The sequence below is a fragment of the Mchenga conophoros genome, linkage group LG7 (assembly GCF_057382185.1).
Source record: "Mchenga conophoros isolate Kocher_MC1m ecotype Shallow Benthic linkage group LG7, M_conophoros_male_GT1.1, whole genome shotgun sequence".
Taxonomy (NCBI): Eukaryota; Metazoa; Chordata; class Actinopteri; order Cichliformes; family Cichlidae; genus Mchenga; species Mchenga conophoros.
This window is the reverse complement of record NC_140532.1, coordinates 470,985-497,277: the sequence shown is the minus strand read 5'-3', so window position 1 is coordinate 497,277 and position 26,293 is coordinate 470,985. Positions and strand designations below refer to the sequence as shown.

The 26,293-nt window shown below is 41.5% G+C and overlaps 1 protein-coding gene across 1 annotated transcript; it reads right to left on the bottom strand.

Annotated features, from left to right (window-relative positions):
• Positions 1-20,821: 20,821 nt before the first annotated feature.
• Positions 20,822-22,643, bottom strand: LOC146569255 (uncharacterized). The gene has a single exon (XM_085281404.1). The coding sequence runs from the start codon at positions 22,641-22,643 to the stop codon at positions 22,011-22,013; it is 633 nt and encodes a 210-aa protein (XP_085137530.1). The 3' UTR covers positions 20,822-22,010.
• Between the last annotated feature and the right edge of the window lie 3,650 nt (positions 22,644-26,293).

Below are 26,293 nucleotides of genomic sequence, written 5' to 3'. Positions count from 1 at the left end.
TTTCCACTTCTCCATCACCTACAGACCCGGTTCCCGAAACGTCAAGCCGGACGCTCTCTCCCGTCAGTTCTCCGCTGCTGATGAAAAGGCAGATCCGGATTCCATCCTGCCAGCAACCTGTACTATCGGGGCCATCACCTGGGAGATCGAGGCGGCCGACCGGGCGGCTCAGATAGCCGAACCGGATCCGGGAGGGGGGCCCGCCCACCGACTCTATGTTCCGCGCTCTGTCAGATCCCAGGTTTTACAATGGGCTCACACGGCCCGGTTCTCATGCCACCCAGGGATACATCGCACCATTAAGTTTCTCCAGCGGTGCTTCTGGTGGCCCTCACTCACCCAAGACACTCGGGATTACGTCACTGCTTGTACGGTCTGTGCCCGAAACAAACCATCGAACCGTTCCCCGGCGGGTCAGCTACATCCGTTATCCACTCCTTCCAGGCCCTGGTCTCACATAGCACTGGACTTCATCACCGGACTACCTCCATCAGCAGGTAACACTGTCGTTCTCACCATAATCGATCGTTTCTCTAAAGCGGCTCACTTCATTGCTCTGCCTAAGCTTCCCACAGCTCTAGAGACTGCACGCCTGCTCGCCACTCACGTCTTCCGCCTGCATGGGATCCCGGAAGATATAGTGTCCGACAGAGGGCCTCAATTCACTTCTCGGGTCTGGAAAGAGTTCTGCAACTCCCTGGGCGCAAAGGTCAGTCTATCCTCGGGTTATCATCCTCAGAGCAACGGCCAGTCCGAGCGGGCCAACCAAGAACTGGAGACCGCCCTGCGCTGTGTCGCCTCCACCAATCAAACCATCTGGAGTGAGGAGTTGCCGTGGATCGAGTACGCCCATAACAGCTTGACTGCCTCTGCCACCGGCCGGTCTCCATTCGAAGCCTCCATGGGATATCAGCCCCCTCTTTTTCCTGCTGTGGAAGGTGAGCACTCTGTACCTTCCGTCCAGGCTCATCTGCACAGGTGCCGCAGAGCTTGGCGGGCAACTCGAGCGGCCCTGCTACGCACGAAGGAGAACAACAAACGCATCGCAGACCGGCACCGGACTCCAGCACCCGAGTACTCTGTCGGCCAGAAGGTATGGCTCTCTACCCGCTTTGTTCCGGTCAGGACTGAATCTAAGAAACTTACACCCACCTTCATTGGCCCTTTTGAAATCTCCGCCTTGGTCGACCCAGTTTCTGTGAAGTTGAAACTTCCTCGCAATATGAGGATTCATGACGTTTTTCATGTTTCACAACTCAAACCTGTCCGGTCCAGTCCTCTGTGCCCTCCTTCCAGGCCCCCTCCTCCCGCCCGGCTCGTGGATGGGTTGCCGGCTTACTCCATCTCTCGCATTATGGACTCTCGGCGCCGGGGACGTGGCTGTCAGTACCTGGTTGACTGGGAGGGCTATGGCGTGGAGGAGCGCTCCTGGGTCCCTCGGGCGGCCGTTCTGGACGTGCCCATGCTCCGGGAGTTTCACCGCCTGCATCCGGACAAGCCTGGTGGGTCGCCGGGAGGCTCCCGTTGAGGGGGGGGTACTGTCATGGTCTCCGCTCCTCGACAGCTGACAGCTGTCAGGTGATTTGTTTTTGTTTTCCTTTCTCTCTCGCCCTCTTCCTTTCTCTCTTTCTCCTGCCGGGGCGGAGCTCAGTATGGGCTCCTGCTCCTGGCCTACACACCTGGAGGTGATCAGCACATCTGTTGCTGATCAGAAGAGATTGGAACCCTTCTTAAGAGGGCGAGTCTGCTCTACTCGTCGCTGGATCGTTGAGCCATCAGCGTCAGTCATCCTGTATTTTGTTAAGTCAGTTTGTGAGCCTGTCTGAACCAGGAAACTAATGGTTTTCTCTGCCTGTGTATAGATCGCCTCTGGAACTGTTCTTTCCCTGTGCCTGGCGACTGAATGGAAGCAAGAGAGATAGAGGAAAGGAGAGGAGATATGTGAGGGCTGAATGAAAACCTTCCCTTCCTGGACTCCTGCCTTTTTCGCTCCTGGACCCTGGAACCCCGGCCCCTTTTCCTTGACACCATTATATGTATATATGAATTCCACTGTAGAGGAACACTGTAAATAAATGCACCTTTTGAAGACACTAGTGGTCTGTGCGTGAGTCCGATCTACGAAACCTGACAATCTTTGTGTATAATCCACCACCCCGGTTAGGTCTTCCTGAACACAGACCCTCACTTTAGATTGAATTTAGACATTATGAGTCTGAAATGAGTAAAATAAATTGGTGCATGGTTGAAGGGAAATGTTAGGAGATTGCAGCCAACTGAGCTCTGTTTTTCTTACTCCTCCCAAATCAAGTGCATAATCATAATGGGCGTGGCCACTGTAGGACAACCAGCTCATCTGTAATGAGTGCAGGCTGTTTACCCCAAGGAAGAACTAGGATGTTCTTTTAGACTAGGATGCTGTCTAGGACAGGAATGATCCTTCATATCTTGAGTTTAAAATTTGCATCCATGGCACGTGAATGGTTACAAATTCTCTGCTTTTGGAGCACTCTGTATGTGGCAGGTTTATGTGTTTTCAGTGGATTAACTCTTAAGCTAATGAAAACGCATCAATTAGTTTTTTTAATTAAATAACACAGGAAGGACAGGAAGAGACTGAACAGGCTGGTCAGAAGGGCCAGCTCTGTTCTAGGATGCCCTCTGGACACAGTGGAGGTGGTGAGTGACAGGAGAATGGTGGCTAAGCTGTCATCCCTGTTGGACAACATCTCCCACCCCATGCAGGAGACTCTGACAGCACTGAGAAGCCCCTTCAGTGGCAGGCTGAGGCACCCACGATGTGGGACGGAGAGATTTCGCAGGTCTTTCCTCCCCACTGCTGTCAGACTCCACAACAAAGACTTCAACTGATCAAACACACACATCCACATGTGTAATAAGACTAAGCGCAATACTCTTTCTGGCATCGTTGTATTATACTCATATTGTATATAATAATAACGGATTGGATTTATATAGCGCTTTTTAAGGCACCCAAAGCGCTTTACAATGCCACTATTCATTCACTCTCACATTCATACACTGGTGGAGGCAGCTACAGGTGTAGCCACAGCTGCCCTGGGACAGACTGACAGAAGCGAGGCTGCCATATCGCGCCATCGGCCCCTCTGGCCAACAGTAGGGTAAAGTGTCTTGCCCAAGGACACAACGACCAGGACAGAGAGCCCGGGGATCGAACAGGCGACCTTCCGGTTACAGATACGCTTCCCAAACCCCTGAGCCACGGTCAGGGGCTAAGCAGTTGTATTCTATTTTATTCGATTATATATAGTATTTTGTTTTATTTTATTCTATTCTATTGTGTACAGTATCTTATTGATATCTTATTCCGGTGTTTTTCTCTAATTTTTCTGTGCAACTTTGTACTGTCCACTGCTCTAACAAAACAAATTTCCCACTCGTGGGACTAATAAAGGTCATCTTCTCTTCTCTTATCTTATCTCATAAACTAAAATGTAATGCCACTGATTCTTCAGTTCTATCATACTATACTCATTCTTATGTTTTCTTATGTAAACGAGAGTGGTGGCAAGTCCAAAATCTCAAACAGGTGATCAAATGAGCTTGGATCTGTTGACTACAAGGATTATAGCCTGTGATTTACGTCATTTTCATCCTAATCGAAACCTGCAGTGAATCCTCACACTTCTGGCATCCTGGAAGAAGCCAGTTCCTTCGTGACAGAAAGGCAATGATTCAGAACAACTTTCTATTGATTTCGAGCGACTCATCTGTCTGTCTTAGACAACAATTGTAACCAAAAAGAAAGAAAAAATGAAAAATGCCAGTCAGAGCATAACAGAACCACCAGATCCAAGCATTAGCTGTACTGAGACTCTTTTGACATTTTTGAAATGAGTTTAGCAAGTTGTTGCAAAGGTGCAGATGCATCTGTCTCTCCTATTTGTGAGCTTTGCTTCTATCAAACATTACTGCCACTAGTGACTTTACTCTTCTAGCACAGAAAGATATATGATATCAAAAAAGCCTGAAATATAAATGCATTCAAAAGCTATTTTAAAGAGATGGAGGTCTGATTACTCCGAGTGCCTCTGGAGTTTTTCCTGGTTAAAAAGTATGTGTAATCTCCAATCCCCCCAACATAATTAAGCGTTCTATCGCAACAGCCACTCAAAATCTGATCTGTCATCATGATCTTATTAAATGCTACGTGTTCCTGTCTGCTCTTTATTTTAAAGCCCACATACATTTCTTCAGGAAAGAAAATGAAAGCAAAATATATTTTTTCTTTCAGCTCTTTGGATTGTCACAAAGCACGCTAAGGAGCAAATCTTCTTTCCTTGTTGAGTGAAATTGAACATGCTAGAAGATAATTCCCCTTTGAGGAGAAGCTGTTCTGGACTATAATCATTTACTAAACTGTTACTGTGCAACTGTCACACCCCCAACAGGAGGCCTGATAAGTGTTAAAGACACTCGTGTTGCACAGTGTACTGGTCTAGGGGCCTTAATTTTAGTCCCCCTCCTACATCTCAACATTTTCAGATTTACATGCTGTAGCTTCACCACAGGTACATGAAAACTTTTTTACCCATTTTATGTTGCCTACATATACACAGTGTTGGGACTAATGCGTTATTAAGTAACACATTACAGTAACTACGTTATTATTGTGGTAACGAGCACGGTAACTAGTTATTATGCCAAAATCAGGAACACGCTAGTCGTTACTGGGATTTAGATAGGCTCGTTATTCGTTACTTCGTGTGGTGGCATCGCGGAGCTTCCACAGATTCAGTAACATTAGCAAGTGGTGGAGGCCAGCAGGTGGATGAGGGAAAAGGGACGCAGAAGGAAAAGAGACCTGAGGCGGCCGCCGGTCCAAGTGTGAACTGCACTTCAGGTAAGAAGTTATGACCTGCAGTCCATCTGGGTCAAATATAAACCAAGTTTAGGTGGAGTTTATTTTCATTATTCTGACTTTTTCGTACTGCGTGCTAGCTAGCATGACGGAGTTTCTATACAGCTGGGTGGGTGCTATGAAGTTAATGATGTTGAACTTTATTTTGTTCATAAGGTTAATTATTAGAGTTGCCAACCGTCCCGTAAAAAACAGAATCGTCTGGTATTCAGAGAAAATATCAGCCCTGTATGCAGCTCATCTGCAGTCTGGTGTTACCTATATCTTCCTATTCAGAAGGCAGAATTTCCGAGTTCTGAGTACAATCAAAGCACCACGACTGCAGTTTTTGTGTTGGATGTAAAAAGCGCACATCACGCTGTGACGTAGGCTAGAATCATGTCAGCAGTCAATGACGGTCCAGGCGTGGGATTTCTCTCGTGGAAATGTGCACATTATCTTTTCCTTTCTGTTGGTAGGTGGCACAGTGCACTGTGGCAAGTAAGCAAGCTAGAAGACTGGCAGTCTGGCTGGGTATCCAGTTATGGAAGCAACACATTAACAAGAGAAGTCTGAGTAAAACCAAAGTTACTTTCCCTAGTAACTATCCATCCATTCACTTCCGCTTATCCTTTTCAGGGTCGCAGGGGGCGCTGGAGCCTATCCCAGCTGTCATAGGGCGAGAGGTGGGGTACACCCTGGACAGGTCGCCAGTCTGTCGCAGGGCCAACACACAGGGACAAACAACCATTCGCGCTCACATTCACACCTAGTGACAATTTGGATTATCCAATTAACCTATCCCCACAAGCTGCATGTCTTTGGACGGTGGGAGGAAGCCGGAGTACCCGGAGGGAACCCACGCAAACACGGGGAGAACATGCAAACTCCACACAGAAAGACCCCGGCCTGATGGTGGAATTGAACTCAGGAACTTCTTGCTGTGCGGCAACAGTGCTAACCACCGTGCCACCGTGCTGCCACCCTAGTAACTAGTTACTTTGAAAGTAACGAGTGTTACGATTCGGTGTTGTCAGTGTTTTGTTTTAGGCGTGACGGTTGTGTTTCCTGCTTTACTTTGAAAGTCTGTCTTATCTCCGTGTGTTCAGTTTACGCTTCCTTGTCTCGTCAGTTCTGATTTGCCCCAGCTGTGTTTCCCTCCTGTTGTCCATTCCCTGATTGCTCCCTCTATGTATTTAAGCCCTGTGTTTCAGTTTGTCATGGTCGCGATCTTCCCCCCCAGTTGTAAATAGTTTGGTGTTTTGATGCCGGGGTGTAACATAATGGGGGCTCGTCCGGGATCCGCTGGAGGGTCCGAGGGACCGCTCCAGCCTTCATCCGCCTTCATCCGCCTTCGCTGGAGGGTCCAAGGGACCGCCCCAGCCTTCGTCGTCTTCGCTGGGGGGTCCGAGGCACCGCCCCAGCCTTCGTCCGCCTTCGCTGGAGGGTTCGAGGGACCGCTCCAGCCTTCCGTTTCCACTGGGGGATCCAAGGGGCTCGTCCAGCCATCAGCGTCGCCTGCAGAACAGCAGCCGGTGCCGTATGCGCTGGGCATGAATCAAACATTTTCTTTGCGGTTACATGTTTTAAATGTTTGATTTTTGGGTGGGGGGAACTGTTACGATTCGGTGTTGTCAGTGTTTTGTTTTAGGTGTGACTGTTATGTGTTTCCTGTTTTACTTTGAAGGTCTGTCTTATCTCAATGTGTTCAGTTTACGCTTCCTTGTCTCGTCAGTTCTGATTTGCCCCAGCTGTGTTTCCCTCCTGTTGTCCATTCCCTGATTGCTCCCTCTATGTATTTAAGCCCTGTGTTTCAGTTTGTCATGGTCGCGATCTTCCCCCCCGGTTGTAAATAGTTTGGTGTTTTGATGCCGGGGTGTAACACGAGTAACTTGAAGTAACTGAGTTACTTTAAGTAACTAGTAATGTAACTAAGTTACTAATTTAAAGTAACTTACCGAACACTGCATATACACATTGTGTATTTTTGTCTTTGTGTTTCATTCCTCCATAACTTTTGCTACTAAATTATTTTGTTCATTATTTGTTCATCAGCACATTTAAGTTCTTTTCTTTTCAGTACTTCTCCAAAATCTTCATAGTAGAAAGATGTTGCTGTTGGACACAAATTGTTAAATGTTGTCATTGTGTTACTTAAATTTGTAAGTCTTAGTTCAAGCAGCATGATCAAAGGTCATGTGAGGGTTCTGTTTTCTTGTTTAGTAAGCTTCCTGCTTTTATGACCCTTTTGTGGGCAGGAGTTCACACAAACGCACCCCCAAACACAAACACACACACCCACGTGCACCTACGCACACACATGCAGATGCTCGCACATACATGCACACATGCACGTATGTGGAAGCGCAGACCCAACAGTTGCTAACCTTTTTTTTCAAAGATTTTAAAAATTTGTTGTTTTAATTGTCACTTCGCTACATGTAGAGGGCATACAGGAGAATCATAATGCTGTTTCTCTCTCACATTAGTATAAAAAATAAAAAAAGACAAGGAAATATATAGGGGTAAAATAGTGGTAGTTCACGTTATAAATGAAATAAATAAATAGTGAAATGTACCAAACAAATGACCAACAGCTGCCGGTATGAGAGTGGTGCAAATCATCATCATCATCATCATCATCATAGTTTATTTATATAGCACTTTAAAAACATACAAGGCTGACCAAAGTGCTGAACAACAGAAATATAAGAAATACAATAAGAATAATAAATCCGATAAAATAATAAACATAATAAAAACAATTTTAAAAAATCACTCTTTCCTTGCAGTTAACGCCATGTCTTCTACCACAAAGACACTGGTAAAGAGCACGGCCACACCCTCAGTGCAGTGTCCACATCTGCAGTTTGCACTCTGTGCATTGACTCTTGGATGCAGCACCCAGTGAATTCATCTCTTTCCCAGCAGATTGTCCCATTACTTCCTCAAAGCACAGTAGCATACAAAACCTTAAGCTATGCTTTCCCTTACTGCCTCTCCTTTCATATATGAGCAGTTTGTAGTGCAGGTGTAGCTGTGTGTGTAGGTGTGATCGGAGTGCAGATCAACCTCCTGAAGTGGAGCGATTCTTGTCGCTTTAAGTTATTAATAACAAACCTTAATCTTGGTGCCATATGTGCGTGCACATATTTATTTGTCTTTATTTGTCTGCCATCTGCAGCGTTGGTGAGCATGTACTGTAGGCGTGTGTGTGTGTGTGTGTGTGTGTGTGTGTGTGTGTGTGTGTGTGTCTCACTGGCCCCCGGATGTACATAACATCATTAACAATGGAACCGTCATCTCAGTAAAGTGAAGTGGTCCATCTCTGTCAGCTTAGCTTCTCACCTGCTCACACACACACACAGACCCACATGTGCGCAGCGACAGGCACAAAGGACAGCTCAGCTCATAAATGTGGAGCAAGATATGAAAATGAGAACGCAAGGATAAATGAAATGAAACTACGGGACTCGACAGATGCTGTGCTGTCTGGATCTGCGTTTAGTTTTAGCTGCACACATTCAGCTGCTCTTCAGCGCCACATTAAACACACAGTCGTTAGCAGTGCCACAGAATTCTTTGACTATATTTCTACATGCATCTGTTAAACATTAAGTAGTCATTGCTCACTACACTGCAGTGTTTTGTAAATTACAAAAAGAAAATGAAGTGGTTACAGACACAAGTTTAAATTTCACAGATGTCTCTGATTACTAAAGCAACTCATGTGATTTTATTTTCTGTGAGTTTTTTCAGTCTTTGTGTAATGCACATCATAGTCAGTGTAAAAATCACATTCCTAACTTTGTAATTTCTTCCCTACCAGTTGTTCAGTGAAGAATATTGTACAACAGAAACAAAGTCTGCAGGGGTTTAATGAGCTTAATATTGGGACTAGGAAAAAGACTTGAAGCAAATGTGGATTTCATATTCAGAATCCAGGAAAATGAAACTTCCGGGTTGCAAACATCAAGCCACTATCGATGCAAAAAAGAGGCGCATTTGAAAAATGCACACTATTGCACAGTACTGATTTTTGATTACTTAGTGTTATTTGTGGTCTGAGTGAAGATCTCATAGATTTCTGACAAAATGGTTTGTTCTATAAACCAATTCCATTTAGTTGGGATGCTGTGTAAAATGCTCTTTAAATTAAAAAAAAATGCAAATGTTTACAACAGGACATAGAAAAGTGTTTAAACTGGGACATAGAATAGAATAGAATAGAATAGAATATTCTTTATTGTCACAAGTACAATGAAATTGAAAGATGTCTCCGGTCAGTGCAACATCACGAAAGATAAATACTTAAAAACTATAATAGATATGATATAAAAGATAGAAATACATATAAAATACAGTGTTCTCATACAGTAAATACACCCAAGCAATCCAGGCCTAAGGCCCCATACAGACACTCAACATACGACCTAGTTGATATATCACTCAAACAATCAATCACTCAGTCAATTTGTTAGCGCATCCAACAAAACATGTCTGAAAGCATTCCAACATCAAGGGCACAAATGACAACAGGGGCAATGAAAGTCATCTACTTTTAGTAGCATTGAGACATGATATTGCAATTGGGTAGAAACTGTGTTTGAGTCTGTTAGTCCTTGTGTATGTTGTTCTATACCGTTTACCTGAAGGCAGCAGTTCGAACATGGAGTGTCCAGGGTGTGAGGTGTCCTTTATGATGTTATGGGCTCTTTTGAGGCAGCGGGAACTGTGTAGGTCTTTCAGTTTGAGGAGAGGGCAGCCGATTGTCCTTTGGGCAGCGTTGATTACTCCCTGGAGTGCTTTCCTCTGAGCCACTGTGCAGCTAGCGTACCATATGCCTATGCAGTACGTTAGTATGCTTTCGATGGAGGCTCTGTAGAAAGACACCAGCAGTCTCTGTGTGATGTTGTTCTTCCTAAGCACTCTCAGAAAGTACAGTCTCTGTTGTGTCTTTTTCAGTAGCTCAGAGGTATTCACACTCCAGGATAGGTTTCCCTCTATGCTGACTCCCAAGAAGCGGAAGTCTGCCACCCTCTCCACATAGTCGTCGCTGATGATTAGTGGTTGGATTTCTGTCTTGTGTCTTCTGTAGTCAATTATGAGTTCTTTGGTCTTTTTCGTGTTTAGGAGAAGGTTGTTATCCTTGCACCATTAAGACAGCCGCTCCACCTCATCTCTGTAGGCAGACTCATCTCCCCCAGATATGAGCCCCACCACAGTAGTGTCATCTGCGAACTTTACAATGGTGTTGCTCTGGTGGGCGGGGGTGCAGTCGTGTGTATAAAGCGAGTAGAGCAGTGGACTAAGCACGCAGCCCTGTGGCGACCCAGTGCTTAGATTTAGGGCTGGAGATGTGTAACGTCCCACTCTCACTCTCTGTCTGCGGTCGGTGAGGAAGCTATTGATCCACTTACAGGTGCTGTGAGGAAGCCCTAGGTCTTTTAGCTTGGCGTCCAGTTTGTATGGAAGAATGGTATTAAATGCCGAGCTATAATCCACAAAGAGCATACGCACATAGCTTCCTTGCCTCTCCAGATGTGTTAATGCTACATTGAGTGCTGTTGCTATGGCGTCCTCTGTCGATCGGTTTGCTCTGTAAGCAAACTGGTGTGGGTCAAGGCTGCTGGGTAGGGCTGCTGTGATGTGGTAACGCACATTTTGCTAAGTCAGTAAAATATCAGCTCATTTGGAATTTGATGGCAGCAACACATCTACACAAATGTGATGGGGCAACAAAATGCTGGAAATGCGGCACAAAAAGAAACAGCTGGAGGAACATTTTACAACTAATTAGGTTAAGTGGCAACAGTTCTGTAACATGACTGTGTGTAAAAACAGCATCTCAGAGAGGCAGAGTTTCTCCAAAGTAAAGACGGACAGAGGTTCACCACTCTGCAAAAATCTTTCAACATCAACATGGAATCATTTCACTCGCTGGGCCCTCGTCCTCATTTTAGGTTTTGTAGTGTTTCTAGTAGATAAAGGCGAATGGCTTGTGTGGTGTGAATGAGACACGGCGGGTCCAGGGATCATAGGTTTGAGCAATTTTATTCAATATTTGTCACACCACAACACACACCAACCCCTGAGTCCCTGTGTTTCTAGGCGGGTGTGATTAAGGATCCCGTGCAGGTGCGTCCGCCCTCCCTGCACGGCACCGCAGACCACGCCCCACCACAGCTTAATTGAGAAATGAGCTGTGGTTTGGGGAAAACCTCGATGGGGACTGGCGGCGGCTCTCGGACCTGGCAGATTCCTGTGTACTAATGAGAAGAAGGGAGTGAGGGTGGGGCATGGAAATGAGAACGAGCAGCTTGTAGAACTGGGGAGGTCATATATACATAAGATGTAGAAGGGGCGTGTTTGGAAGCATGGCCCCGCTCCTGAAATTCAGATAATTTATCTCCAATTCAGAATAATGTAATGTAGTTTGGTGCAGTGATAATAATGTTGAATCTCTCTTCACCTACAGTACATATTTTCAAAAGGTTCTGGAGAAATGTAAGGGACATGAATGCAGAAACACTGCTGTTTGTGGGCCAAAGCTCATTTAGAATGGATATGAGGAAAACTGTGGAAAACTGTCAGATGAATCCTAATTTGAAATGCCTTTTTTAAAAACATAGACAGTGTGTCCTCGAGACTAATGTGGAGAAGGACAATCTGCTTTCTTATCAGCAATCAATTTAAAAGACTGCATCTCTGGTAGTATGGCAGTGGATTAGAACCTATCGAATTGGCAGTGTGCAAATCTGGAAAGACACCATCAACGCTAAAAGGCATATACAGGTTTAAGAACAACAGCCTAGAAATGTCTTTTTTAGGGAAGGTCTTCCATATTTCAGCAAGACAACACTAAACTACATACTGCCTCTGTTATAACAACATGGCACTGTCCCAACATTTTTGAGATGTGCTGCTGCCATCAAATTCAAAATAAGGGAATATTTTTGTGAAATAGTAAAATGGCTCCCAACATTTTTGACAAAAATGAAATCTGATACCAGAAATTATGCCTTTTTTTTTCTTACACACAACCAGATGGTTAAAACAAAGACAAGAATCTTCAAAAGGTACATGAGCACAACTTTCATCCATTTTTCTTGCTATTAGTACGTCCACAAGTAGACACATAGTAAGGGTTATAAGTCATAAATTCTTAATATGTACAGAAAAACCAGACATCCACAACACACATGCACACCACAGTGCTCTGTAGGTCTTTACTTAATGAGTTTCAAAAGCTGCTCTCCCCTACTGTGCTGAACAGGGAGAGAAAGATGGACGCATTAGAGAGGAGATGAGGAAAGGAGGGGAGCAAAATGGGGAAGGAGGGAAGGGCAGACAGAAAGGAGGTGTAGATGAGGAAAATTGAAGTAGGTGGCACAGAGAGAGAGGGATGTGTCTGGATGAGTTATCACCTTATTTGTATTTGTTGGTCTTTGTGTTGTGCTATTTTGTACTGTTAAAATGATTCTTTCCATTCAGTTTGAACTTCTAACACAAATCTGGATCTAAAAGGGAAGCTCAACATGTACCGTACTCATGTTGCTTTTATTTAAATATAAATAAATACGCATTGTTGAAAACATGCAGTTTCCATCTGGGCTCACACACCCTTTCAATTCAATGTTATTTATACAGCGCCAAATCACAACAAGAGTCGCCTCAAGGCGCTTTATATTGTAGTGTAGATCCTACAATTATGCATACAGAGAACAACCCAACAATCATATGACCCCCTATGAGCAAGCACTTTGGTGACAGTGGGAAGCAAAAACTCCCTTTTAACAGGAAGAAACCTCCAACAGAACCAGGCTCAGGGAGGGGCGGGGCCATCTGCTGTGATTGGTTGGGGTGAGAGAAGGAAGACAGGATAAAGACATGCTGTGGAAGAGAGACAGAGGTTAATAACAGATATGATTCAATGCAGAGAGGTCTGTTAATACATAGTGAGTGAGAAAGGTGACTGGAAAGGCAAAACTCAATGCATCATGGGAATCCCCGGCAGCCTACGTCTATTGCAGCATAACTAAGGGAGGATTCAGGGTCACCTGGTCCAGCCCTAACTATATGCTTTAGCAAAAAGGAAAGTTTGAAGCCTAATCTTGAAAGTAGAGATAGTGTCTGTCTCCTGAATCCAAACTGGAAGCTGGTTCCACAGAAGAGGGGCCTGAAAACTGAAGGCTCTCCCTCCCATTCTACTTTTAAATACTCTAGGAACAACAAGTAGGCCTGCAGAGCGAGAGCGAAGTGCTCTAATAAGGTGATATGGTACTACAAGGTCATTAAGATAAGATGGGGCCTGATTATTTAAGACCTTGTATGTGAGGAGCAGGATTTTGAATTCTGGATTTAACAGGAAGCCAATGAAGGGAAGCCAAAACAGGAGAAATCTGCTCTCTCTTTCTAGTCCCTGTCAGGACTCTTGCTGCAGCATTTTGGATTTGCTGAAGGCTTTTTTTTTTAGGACTTCCTGATAATAATGAATTGCAGTCGTCCAGCCTGGAAGTAATAAATGCATGAACTAGTTTTTCAGCGTCACTCTGAGACAGGATATTTCTAATTTTAGAGATGTTGCACAAATGGAAGAAAGCAGTCTTACATATTTGTTTAATATGTGCGTTGAAGGACATGTCCTGGTCAAAAATGACTCCAAGGTTCCTCACAGCATTACTGGAGGCCAAGGTAATGCCATCCAGAGTAAGAATCTGCTTAGATACCATATTTCTAAGACTTTCAGGGCCGAGTACAATAACCTCAGTTTGATCTGAATTAAGAAGCAGAAAGTTAGCGGCCATCCAGGTCTTTATGTCTTTAAGACATTCCTGCAGTTTAACTCATTGGTGTGTGTTATCTGGCTTCATGGACAGATAGAGCTGGGTGTCATCTGCATAGCAGTGTAAATGTATGCTCTGTCTTCTAATGATGCTGCCTAAGGGAAGCATGTATAATGTAAACAGAACTGGTCCTAGCACTGAACCCTGTGGAACTCCATAATTAACCTCTTCAAATAAGCCATTCCTCTGCAGATGATCTGTTAGCTGTTTGACAACTACTCTTTCAAGGATGTTTGATATGAAAGGAAGGTTGGAGATTGGCCTATAATTAGCTAAGACTGCTGGGTCTAGAGATGCTTTTTAAGTAAAGGTTTAACTACAGACAGCTTGAAGGCCTGTGCTACATAGCCGATCATTAGAGATAGGTTGATCATATTTAAGATCGAAGAATTAATTAATGGCAGGACTTCTTTGAGCAGTTTTCTAGGAATTGGGTCTAAAAGACACGTTGATGGTTTGGAGGAAGTAATTATTGAAGTCAACTCAGAAAGAACCCTTCACAGGTAGAAGCCAGGTGTAAGTGAGCCAAAGCTAACTGGAAATACCAGTTCACTTCTAATTTGTTAAACACTGTCACCGTGTCACTGGAGTTGGACAATATCTTTCACAGAACATAGATTACACATGTATTGGGAAATGTAGCCAAGTACAGGATAGGGTAGGGGAAATTAAAGTAAGATGGAGAGAATGGGCCAATAGCTAGATTCGTAGGAGGGATAAAGTGAGTTGCGTGGAGAAGAATGACTGGAGCCACAGGTAAAGTTGCTATGAATTGTATTACACTATTTAGCAACAATTTAACAGCATTTCATGAACAGGAATGAAATCATAAAATAAAATACAGTGACAGCAATAATAATAATAAAAATCAGAATCCTATCTGAGCTCAGATATGTCAGTCTTGCCGGCTTAATAGTCAGTGTTCAGTCAAGTCAAATTCAATAGGTCAAAAGTTTGTGATTGGTGCGATTTCGTCCTACCGCATTGTTGCAATTGTTCATGAGAGAAGAGCATCCTGCCCTTCTGGGCCAACTCGGAATGGCTGTGGTTCGGTTCAAAGGGAAAGGCTCGCCATCTTCCTCGTCAGGAAGAGATCCAGGTCTCACGATCCCATAAAAAAAACCTAGCCTGTAAACAACAGGACTATTACTAATTCAGTTCACACTCTAATGATATACATGGCCATATGCAAATAATGTAAGTGCTATAACAAAACAAGCACAAAACATTAATTCTAATTTCTAACTATAGTCTATACAGTGCATCTTAATCATGAATGCAATCTTTAAATCACAATCAGCTTATTCTATCATCAATGTGCACATTTCTATCAGAGATCAGAAATAAACCATAAACTATGGTAGATTTTTTTTACAGCATTGCCCTTTAACTGAATTACAGGAGCCTTGCTTTACACTGCACATCAATGAAGCAATATATTATTTACACTCAATGTACAGAATAAAATTACCAAAAGAATATACAAAAACCCACAGGCTATAGTTTTACAGTATGTGGTAACATATCAGCACAGTAAGAATACACACGGACATCTATCCAGTGCCGCTCGAGCATCAAATGTAACAAAATAAAGTAGATTCATGACCTTTAAGATCAACATTAACTTATTCCATCATCTAATTTTAGTGCATTTAATATTCAACAAGTAATACTAGAACATCATCAGCACACAAGCTGAGTGCTCAAAATGGCTGAACTCCGTGAGAAACCCCGTGTGTTCTCCCACAGTGAAAACGTGGTCAGCTACAGCTGCAGCTATGAGCATTAGGCTAGTTAGCTTTTGAATTAGCCTGATTCGCCCAGCCCCAGTTTAACTCACCAGCACACTTCTAATGTTCAACTCTCAGAGAGGATCTTGTCCACTTCATCCGCTCCCGTGCAGATCTACAACATTGAAATTGGGCCATTATATTCCCCGTTAACTTCTTGTTAGCTTTTTAGCTTCAAGGTTAGCTTAACAGCTTCTGACTCACCGCGATGGTTTCAAGGTCCAAAATGTTCACAAATCAGGTCCGTTTCTCCAAGGTCCATGCAGATCTCCGGTATGGATATTTGCTCAATTTATCAAGTTAATAGTTATTTTCCAGCAAAAAGCTTGGCGGTGAAAATCAGCGATGGTCTCGTGCACCTCCGTCTGTCTCTGTGTCTGAGCACATATGACGGTACAGAGCAGGGGAAGGCGGGGATTGTTCCTTCCTAACCAGTAGGGGTGTTAAATATACTCTTTGGGGTTTTATTCTTATATTTATAGTATTTATCTTTTATTATTGATTTATTTTTTGATCAACTCAGTGATTAACAGAGTAATGATAAATCCCAATTAACAATAACATGTTGTAGTCAAAGGAGCTTGCAAAGAAAAGCGTCTGGACTTCTTTAAGTTGCTTGAAGACGTTTCACCTCTCATCCGAGAAGCTTCTTCAGTTCTAAGGTCAAATGGTGGAGAGTCCCAGATATAAACCTAGTGGGAGTAACCCCCCACAGAGGGACAAAAGGACCCCTGATGATCCTCTAATCGCCTGAGCCAAGGTGTGAAACTGCGCGTGGCACAACACAGAAGAGCCACCTCCACAGGACAAGACTCAGCAGTCCATCTGCATCTTAAGGATAAAGGACACTCTTTTGAGGATGCCAATGTTCACATTTTGGACAGAGAGGACAGATGGAGAGGAGTGAAAGAAGCCATCTATGTCCACTGTGAGCGACCATCTTTGAACAGAGGCGGGGTTTACGACACCAACTCTCTGCCATCTATAATCCAGTTTTGAGATCCCTTCCCAGACGCCTTAACGCCCACTCACATCCTGGGCCATCTGACCTCAGGAATTCGCATGATAAGGTGGGGCCAGGTTTCACGATGAACACACCCGATTAGAGGATCATCAGGGGGTCCTTTAGTCCCTCTGTGGGGGGTCACTCCCACTAGGCTTATATCTGGGACTCTCCACCATTTGACCTTAGAACCGAAGAAGCTTCTCGGATGAGAGGTGAAACGTCTTCAAGCAACTTAAAGAAGTCCAGACGCTTTTCTTTGCAAGCTCCTTTTACTACAATGACCTGGATGACTGAGAACCTTCACAGACAACATGTTGTAGTGCATTACTGAGTCGTGTAAACTCACTGGGTTACAGAAACATAATAACTCCTCAGGCACAAACCTTCTGGAACTCACATATAAATATAAAGATCAGTGTCTGATCAATGGGAGACACATTTCAGGCACTTTAAGTGCTCTGAGATTACCATCCCATTGCTAATTGGCACATCAAGCTACCATGCAACATCTGACCATTAAAAGTAACTTTGAGGTTCATAGCACGGAGTCAGACTTGCGGAAGCATAAAGACTTATATATAAGTTAGGATAATGAACAAAAAATACCTTCCATGGCACTAAAAATGTCTCTTTATGTGGTTTTAAAATGTACGTTAACATTAACATGAGAAAGTTAACTTTTGTAACAACTAATGACAAGTGTATGCTGTTACAGTAGATGTCAATTAATCAAAATTCGGGAGGTTATAAAACCATTAAACTCACATGGATTTACATTTCGCCCTATTTATAAGCAATGTAATTTTTCACATTTGGTAAATGAACTGATTCTTATGTAACGCTTTTCTACTCACTTCTACTTATACAATATGCCACATTCACAAGCGCTTTCTTCTGCGTTTTTCAGTGCTTCCTAACTAACATTCACCCACATCTGCACTCTAATGGATGCTCCAGAGAGCACCATGGGGTTAGTATCCTGCCCAAGGGTACTTGGCATGCAGACTAGGGGAGCCAGTTTCAATCAGTAAGGCAAGGCAAGTTTATTTGTATAGCACAATTCAACAACAAGGTGATTCAAAGTGCTTTACAGAGACATTAGAAACAAAAACAAATAAAAAGGATGATTTAAAATTGATTAAAACAAGCAAACAAACTAACTAATTAACAAACAAACAAAACGGTATATAAAATCAAAACAGATAAAATCAGAACAATAGATAAAATCAGTAGTTAAATGTAAGTTTTGAAATTTAAGCTTAAAAGTGTGGATTTGGTGCTTTATTCAAATGCAGCTGAGAATAGGTGAGTCTTCAACCTGGATTTAAATAAACTGAGTGTTTCAGCTGATCTGAAGCTTTCTGAGAGTTTGTTCCAGATATAAGGAGCATAAAAGCTGAATGCAGCTTCTCCGTGTCTGGTTCTGACTCTGGGAACTGATAAAAGACCGGATCCAGATGACCTGAGGGATCTGGAAGGTTCATACTGGGTCAGGAGGTCACTGATGTATTTTAAAGTCTATCCTCTGACGGACAGGCAGCCAGTGTAAAGACCTCAGAGCTGGACTGATGTGGTCCACTTTTTTGGTCTTAGTGAGGACTCGAGCAGCAGAGTTCTGAATGAGCTGTAGTTGTCTGACTGATTTTTTAGGTAGACCTGTAAAGATGCTGTTACAGTAATCAAGCCTACTAAAGATGAACACATGGACTAGTTTTTCCAGGTCCTGTTGAGACATCAGATCTTTTATCCTTGAAATATTCTTGAGGTGATAGTAAGCTGACTTTGTTATTGTCTTAATGTGTTTTTCTAAGTTTAGGTCTGCATCCATCACTACACCCAAATTTCTCGCCTGGTTTGTGGTTTTTAGGTGTATAGATTGAAGTTGATTGATTGATTGATTGATTGAATCTTTATTTTGAACATGTTGAAAAAGTATAAAAAAAATAGAATTAAAAGAGACAAATGAACAAAGCAAACAAAAGGAAAACGAGCAACCACAACTCCAAATAATGTCCATGTTCAAAAAGGAGCAGGAAGAAGCATAAGCTTATTTAATCCCACCCCTTTTCCACTATCTAGTATCAATAGACTACAGAAATACCTCCTTGCAATTACATTATATGTTATGTGTAATTTTTTTTTTATTTATTTATTTTTTTAAATATATACACATATATGTTTCTATCTATCCATACATACGTATATACACACATACGCACATATACACATTTTCAATAACCCCATTAACACCTCAAGGATACACAGCCTACAATTATATATATATATATATATATATATATATGTATGTATATATATATATATATATATACCCATACCAACAAACCCGTGCATGCGCACACACATGAAAATATTAGACAAGAACACCCTATCAAATCTCTACCTTTTCCCTGTACCCTGTAAAAACCATATCCTTAAACCGCTTTTTAAACTGCGCCATGCTTGGACATTGCTTCATATCTTTACTTAGTCTGTTCCACAGCTTCACTCCACACACAGAGATGCAAAAACTTTTTAATGTTGTACGGATGCGAGGATGTTTTAAATTTAATTCCCCCCTCAAATTGTATCCCCGTTCCCTTTTAGAAAACATTTTTAGAATATTGTCAGGAAGCAGGTTATTTATTGCTTTATATATAATTTGTGCTGTGAGAAAATGAACCAGATCTGTGAATTTTAGAATTTTTGATTTTAAGAATAGTGGATTTGTATGATCTCTGTAACCAGTTTTATGGATTATCCTTATGGCCCTTTTTTGTAATATAAAGATTGATGATAGCGAACATTTGTAAGTATTGCCCCAAACCTCTGCACAGTAATTCAAATACGGTGCAATCAGGGAACAATAGAGAATGTGGAGTGATTTGTGGTCCAGAATGTGTTTTACTTTACTCAAGATTGAGACACTTCTTGAAATTTTGTTATGTATATGATTTATATGAGACTTCCAGTTTAATTTATCATCTATAATCACACCAAGAAACTTATGTTCAAGTACTCTTTCAATTTCCACACCATCTACATGAATCTGCACTTGTGCATTTCTAAGGGAATTCCCAAATAAGATAATTTTAGTTTTACTTAGATTTAGCGATAGTTTGTTCCTGTTAAACCATTTTTTAATTTTGCACATTTCTGAAGTAATTGTATCCAGCAGCTCCTTTAGATTCCCCCCAGAACAAAAAATATTTGTGTCATCTGCAAATAATACTAATTTTAATATATCAGATGCCTTACAAATATCATTTATATAAATAATAAATAATTTTGGACCCAGTACAGAGCCTTGTGGAACACCACAAGCAATGTCCAAGCATGATGAGGAATGGACACCCAGCTTCACAAATTGTTTCCGGTCACTTAAATAATTTTTCACCCATTGCAGTACAACCCCCCTAATCCCATACCGTTCCAGTTTATTAATTAATATGTCATGATTGATTGTGTCGAATGCTTTCTTGAGATCCAGAAATACTCCAGCTGCATACTGTTTCTGATCTATAGCATTCGTAATCTCCTCAATTGATTCGATTAATGCCAGAGATGTTGATCTTTTTGATCTGAATCCATATTGACTGTCAGAGAGTAATTTATATTTATCTAAGAATTTGTCTAATCGTTTATTAAACAGGTTTTCTAGGATTTTGGAGAATTGTGGTAGTAAAGAAACAGGCCTGTAATTTGTGAAGTGGCGTCTATCCGCACTTTTCCCGTCTGAAATGATAAGTTGCAAATATATGTTAGAGGTCCTACAATTCCTTCAATGACCTTCTTGACGATTTTCATGTCAATATCATTACAATCAGTAGATGTTTTATATTTACACATGTGTACAATGTCAATTATTTCTTTTTCCTCCACTGATGTGAGGAACATTGAGTTAGGGTTCCTATCAATCAGGTTTTCACTACAGTCTACTGATGGCAGTGACTCAGGAATTTGTTCTGCCAGTTTTGGTCCAATATTTACAAAATAATGATTAAAGCTGTTGACCTTATCAGCAGTGTTTTCCATAATATTGCCATTATCGATAAAGTATTGTGGATAACTTTGTTGTCCAGAATTATTTTTAATGATACCGTTTAAAACATCCCATATTCCTTTCATATTATGTTTATTGTTGTTCAATATTTTACTATAATACTCCTTTCTACATACACGTAAAATATTGGTCAACTTATTTTTGTATTTTTTATATTTATTTTCAGCATCTTTTGTTCTTTGTTTTAGGTATTCCCTATAGAGTGTATTTTTCTTTTTACATGTATTTTGTAAACCCTTAGTGAGCCATGGTCTATCTGAATATTTGTGCTTTCTGTTGTATTTTATTGTTGGACAGTTTTTATCGTACAACTCCATGAATATTCTTAAAAATATGCCATATGCAATATCAATATCAGCTTCTTTGTACACATTGTCCCAGTCCTGATTTAATAGATCGTTCTTAAATGCAGTCATAGTTTCTTCTGTCCTTACACGTCTGTATCTCAGTTGTTCTTCATGCTGATTTTTCTTATAATTAGTGTCATAAACTGCAAAAACTGGTAGGTGATCACTGATGTCATTAATTAATATTCCGCTCACAATGTTGTTTTCCATATTGTTAGTGAAAATATTGTCAAGTAAGGTGGCACAATGTGGTGTAATTCTGCTAGGCCTGGTTATTTTAGGATGTAAACTCAAACTGTACATAGTGTTTAGGAATTCGTCGGTCATTTTATGCTTTTTTGGATTCAACAGGTCAATATTAAAATCACCACAGATAAACATAACTTTTTGATTTGTTTTAGAGAATATTTCCTCTATGAAGTCATTAAATACTTGAATACTAGAGCCAGGTGTTCTATATATACAGCTAATTATTACATTTTTTTCTTTTTCCTTATAAATTTCAATTGTTATACATTCTAGTAAATTATCAATTACAGTTGTCATACTTTCTACCACCTTGTAGTTTAGGTTTTTATCCACATACACAGCTACTCCCCCTCCACTCTTGTTCCTTCTATTTACAAAATTCACTTCATATCCCTCCAGTCCAAAGTCCATTCCTTTCTCCGCATTGATCCATGTTTCAGAAATGGCAATAATTCCAAATGGATTTGTCAACTCATTTAGATATTCCTTTATATTGTTGAAGTTGGCATACAGACTTCTGCTATTAAAATGGATTATTGATAATTTATTTTCCGTGTTGATGGTGTGCTTAAACTGTTCATCAGTGAAGTAGCAGCAGTTACAGCTGATGTTGTAGAAGAAATTATTTTCCGGGTCTATATCCTTTTCTAAGTCTAGAACATTATGGTCTGTGTATCGAAATGTTCTCAGTTCCAGATTATCATAAAGAGAATTCCAATGAGTTATGTTGATATTGTTGCCGGATGCAGATGAAGTTCTTTTGGACTGTGCCATGTGTTGTGTTGTGTGTCACGTCACATGTGTATTCATACCTCCAGAGTAAGTTGACCTCAGTATTTGTCCAGCTCTTCCATATTTCTGATGACCAACACTTTGGCTTGTTCCGGTGTTCCATTGAGTTTAATGAATACTTTGCAGTTGGTGGTCCATGTATTTTGAATTTTTCCCTGTTTCTTCAAGTAACGTGCTTTCCTGGCAATGTCCGCATTTCTTTTTATCAGATGTTCGTTCATGAAGACATCGGATCCTTTCAGTTTCTTTCCTTGTTTTAACAGTGCTGTTTTCTGTTTTCTGTTTGCAAATCTCACAATGATGGCTGGTTTGTCACTGTCATTTTTTCGGGGTAGAGGGTGGCAAGCCTCAATGTTGTTATAATCCACTTCCACACCTTTGGACCGTAGAAAGGTAACCACTTGATGCTCCGTGGAGTTGACATCTTCCTCTCCTGGCCCTCCTACATTGTCAGTGGCGACCGCCCGGGCGTATGACCGGGGTTTGATGCGAAGCCCCGTGATGATAACATCGTTCATCCGGGTGTACTGCTCCAAATCCGCCACTCTGTTCTCCAGGTACGCCAGCCGCCGATCCTTCTCAGCGTTCTGGATGCGGAGAGCCTTAACTTCAGCGACCAGGTCCAGGATGGCTTTCTGCTGCAGTTTGACAGTAGAAATCTCCTCTGTCATAAACTCCAGCGACTTCTTAATATCGTCTCCTTCCTCGGCTGACAGAACTTTTTTCGGGCCCATGCTGAGAGACGCTCTTGTAGCTTTGCCGTGACGACCGGCTAGCTAGTTGATGCTAGCGTCCTTCCTCTCACTCACCGCTACGGTTCAAAAACATCAACTTATGAGTTTTCGAGAGGTCGCAAATGACGAGCCACCACAGGTTTAGTACGCTGATCTTCAAAAAAGTCTCGAAAGTTAGAAAGACGTCAAATAGGTGTTGTAAAAATGCTTTATATCCTTCTAGTGCCGAGAGCTCGAAAAAAAACTCCTCTTCACGCCGCCATGTTATTTTTTTTATTTATGTGGATGTTCTCTGGTGACCTGTAATCGTTTTTCTTTGGTGCCAAAGACTATTACCTCAGTTTTGTTTTTGTTTAGCTGGAGAAAATTGTGGCACAGCCAGTCATTAATTTCCTCAATGCATTTACCAAGAGCCTGTACAGGGCCTCGGTCTCCTGGTGACATTGTGATATATATTTGTGTGTCATCTGCATAGCTGTGGTAGTTTATTTTGTTGTTCTTTATAATCTGTGCCAGTGGGAGCATGTAAATGTTAAACAGAAGGGTCCCAAGATGGAACCTTGGGGAACTCCACATGTGTTACTTGTCTGCTCAGATGTGAAGTTACCTATTGATACAAAGTATTTCCTGTTTTCTAAGTATGTTTTGAACCAGTTTAGTACAGTTCCTGAAAGACCTGCCCAGTTCTCCAGTCGTTTGAGTAATATGTTGTGGTCAACTGTATCAAATGCTGCACTGAGATCCAGTAAAACTAAGACTGACATTGTTCCACTGTCTGTATTCAGACATATGTCATTGAACACTTTGGTCAGAGCGGTTTCAGTGCTGTGGTTCTGTCTAAAACCTGACTGGAAGGCATCGTAGCAATTATTCTGTTTTAAGAAGTAACTGAGCTGTTGAGAAACTGCTTTTTCAATGATCTTACTTAAAAATGGGAGATTTGAGATCGTAGATGACCTGTTGTACCTCCTGAGCTACAGCCACCCTATTTCACATTATAATGACATTTCAAGTCATTATGGAGATGAAATAAAGAATAAATAAATCTTGTATGAATCAAGTGATCAGTTAAAAATAAATCAGTAAAATAAATACATATTTTGAAACACACTTTAGTGTCATAAACATGTATTTTTTATTAAGCATTTTTCATTAACCAAGATAAATCACAACAGCTTTTTTGATGGTTAGATGTAGAAAAGAAAACAAAGCATTCACCCGAGCTGCTGAGCACATGGAGCATAAAAGCCTTCGATGCTCTCCTGCCTAACTGCAGAGAAGCAAATCTCTACCACTAACATCAGCACAAAAACTACACCTGGAGTTTTTAAGTGTAATATGTAGGTGACCTAGTGCTTCTGTCCCATATTTTGCATTATGACTATTTACTGTGATGTGAACACAGCTTATATATTACCCCTACTAACGCTTAGTCAGAGGTGCTCAGTGATGGTTATTGAAGATGTGTTTGTTTGCTTTCTTGCTGCTGTGATTTTGCTCTTCCAGAAACATCTCTAGCAACGGACTATTGTGTAGCACACCCAGCCTCTTTCCACTTAACATCCCTCTCCTCAATGCTGCATTTTGTGTGAAAAGCACGTTGGCACACCCGTGGCAGTCTTGACATGCGTAAATGTTCATGTTGCCAGTGTGTGTCATTACCTCTGTCCCTCTCCTTCTTTCTCTCTTTCTTTTTTTTTTTGTTGTTTTTGCAACTGCCCTCTGTTTTCTTCTGTCTTCCTTTGGCTCTGCATGCACCAACAGACAAACACACACAGACACACTTACGACCCCCCATGTCCCATGTGCTGGTCCTGGCTACAGCTCCAATTACCTGGTGGCTGCAGCAGTAGGCCCCTAAATAGATTGTAGCACCAAACAGGCATGTCTGCAAAGGATCGCTCAGTGGGAGACGAGGAGGAAGAGGGGTTGCTGGGCTAGAAAGAAGCTGGAGGACGAAAAAGCAAGGGGAGAGTAAGCAAGAAAGTTGGGCTACAAACGAGGCGAGAGAGAGAAGAAAAAGAGGTTGTCTAAGCATTTGGACTGAACAGGGAGGAAATGTCCCTCATTGCAAAGTAAGTAAAGATCAAGAAAAGAAGGCACATTTATCTCCATTTTGCTAAATCCACTTGACATGTCATACAAATTTAAAGCCATAACTTGCAGGTACATGTTACATAGTTGATTTGTGAATCCGTTTCTCTCAATCTCTCTGTATTTTATGTCATCGTCATCATTCCCACTCTGTATTTTGCTCTCCCGTCTTTTACCGTAATACCCCTTTTCTCCTCTCATCCCTCCCGTCTCGTTTCAGCTCGTGAAGGATAAGAGGAGAGAATGAGGAGGAGGAGGAGACAGAGGAAAAGGAAAGCTAGCAGAATAAGGGCCACGAGTGGGTGAGAATAAAAGGTGGGTGAGAATGAAAGGAAGCTGTCATTTCCTACAGAGCTTAAGAAATGATCTTACTGAGCCTAATGCACGATACAATTTGTGTGATTTATACAAAATAGAAATAAAAGCAAATTGGCATTATTGATCTATTTTTGTATCCAAAAACAAAACTGCCACATTAAAGCAAAAAACATCATGAAAACCTGCTGGATACATTCAACAGTCTTAATAAAACTGCAGCGAAAGCTTTTTATTTTTATTTAAATCTCTATCTTTAGTAATGTGTTTCAAAAATTAATGGCCAATGTTACTACAATCAGAAGGAGAGTAGCTGTTCTGTCTCTTTATGTTGGCTTGAAATCACATAAAAATAGAAAATAATTCGTTATTGACACAACATTATTTGAACAGCAATACTGTCCTATTAAGCAAAATCAGCCTTGCATTTATTACACAAATGCAGGAACACTTTACTTTGAATCTTTAACATCACACAATCACATTGATAATTGTATATTAATACACATAGTGATATATATCAGTGTAGTGTGTCAACAGTCACACACTTTGTATTGTTATTACATTGTGTTTTTGACTACAAGCCACATTCGCCCATTTGTGTGCTTTCTGTCACACACGCTCGCACTCTAACGGACGCATCAGGGCAGTTTGGGGTTCAGTATCTTACCCACGGTCACCTCGACCTGGGGACTGGTTTAAACCACCAACCATCCTGTGGGAAGACTGCCTGCTTAAAGCCAGACTTCTCCAGCCACCACATTACATGCCATGAAAATTATATCTTTAAATATATTTACATCAATACATCATTAGATATAGTGTAATAATACATAAACATTATGAATATATGAAATGCCACATTAATGTCAACTCCATCCATTTTCTAGCACTCGGGGGAGTAGCAGTCTACAAAGAAATAGACTGGCATCCTCCCACGAGCCACCTCCTCTAGCTGTTCTGGGGGATACCAAGGATTTCCTTAGCTAGCCAATAGTAATAATGTCTTATCATAACTGCACTACTGTATAGCTCTGTGTAAATAATCATTCTGTACATACGATAATTTTTAACCCTACAACTGTTTACAACTTGCATAGTTCCCATTTCTGTATAGCTGTATATCTCAGATTCTGTAAAGTTATTTATTTCATATTCTGTATAGTTTTTCATATTTA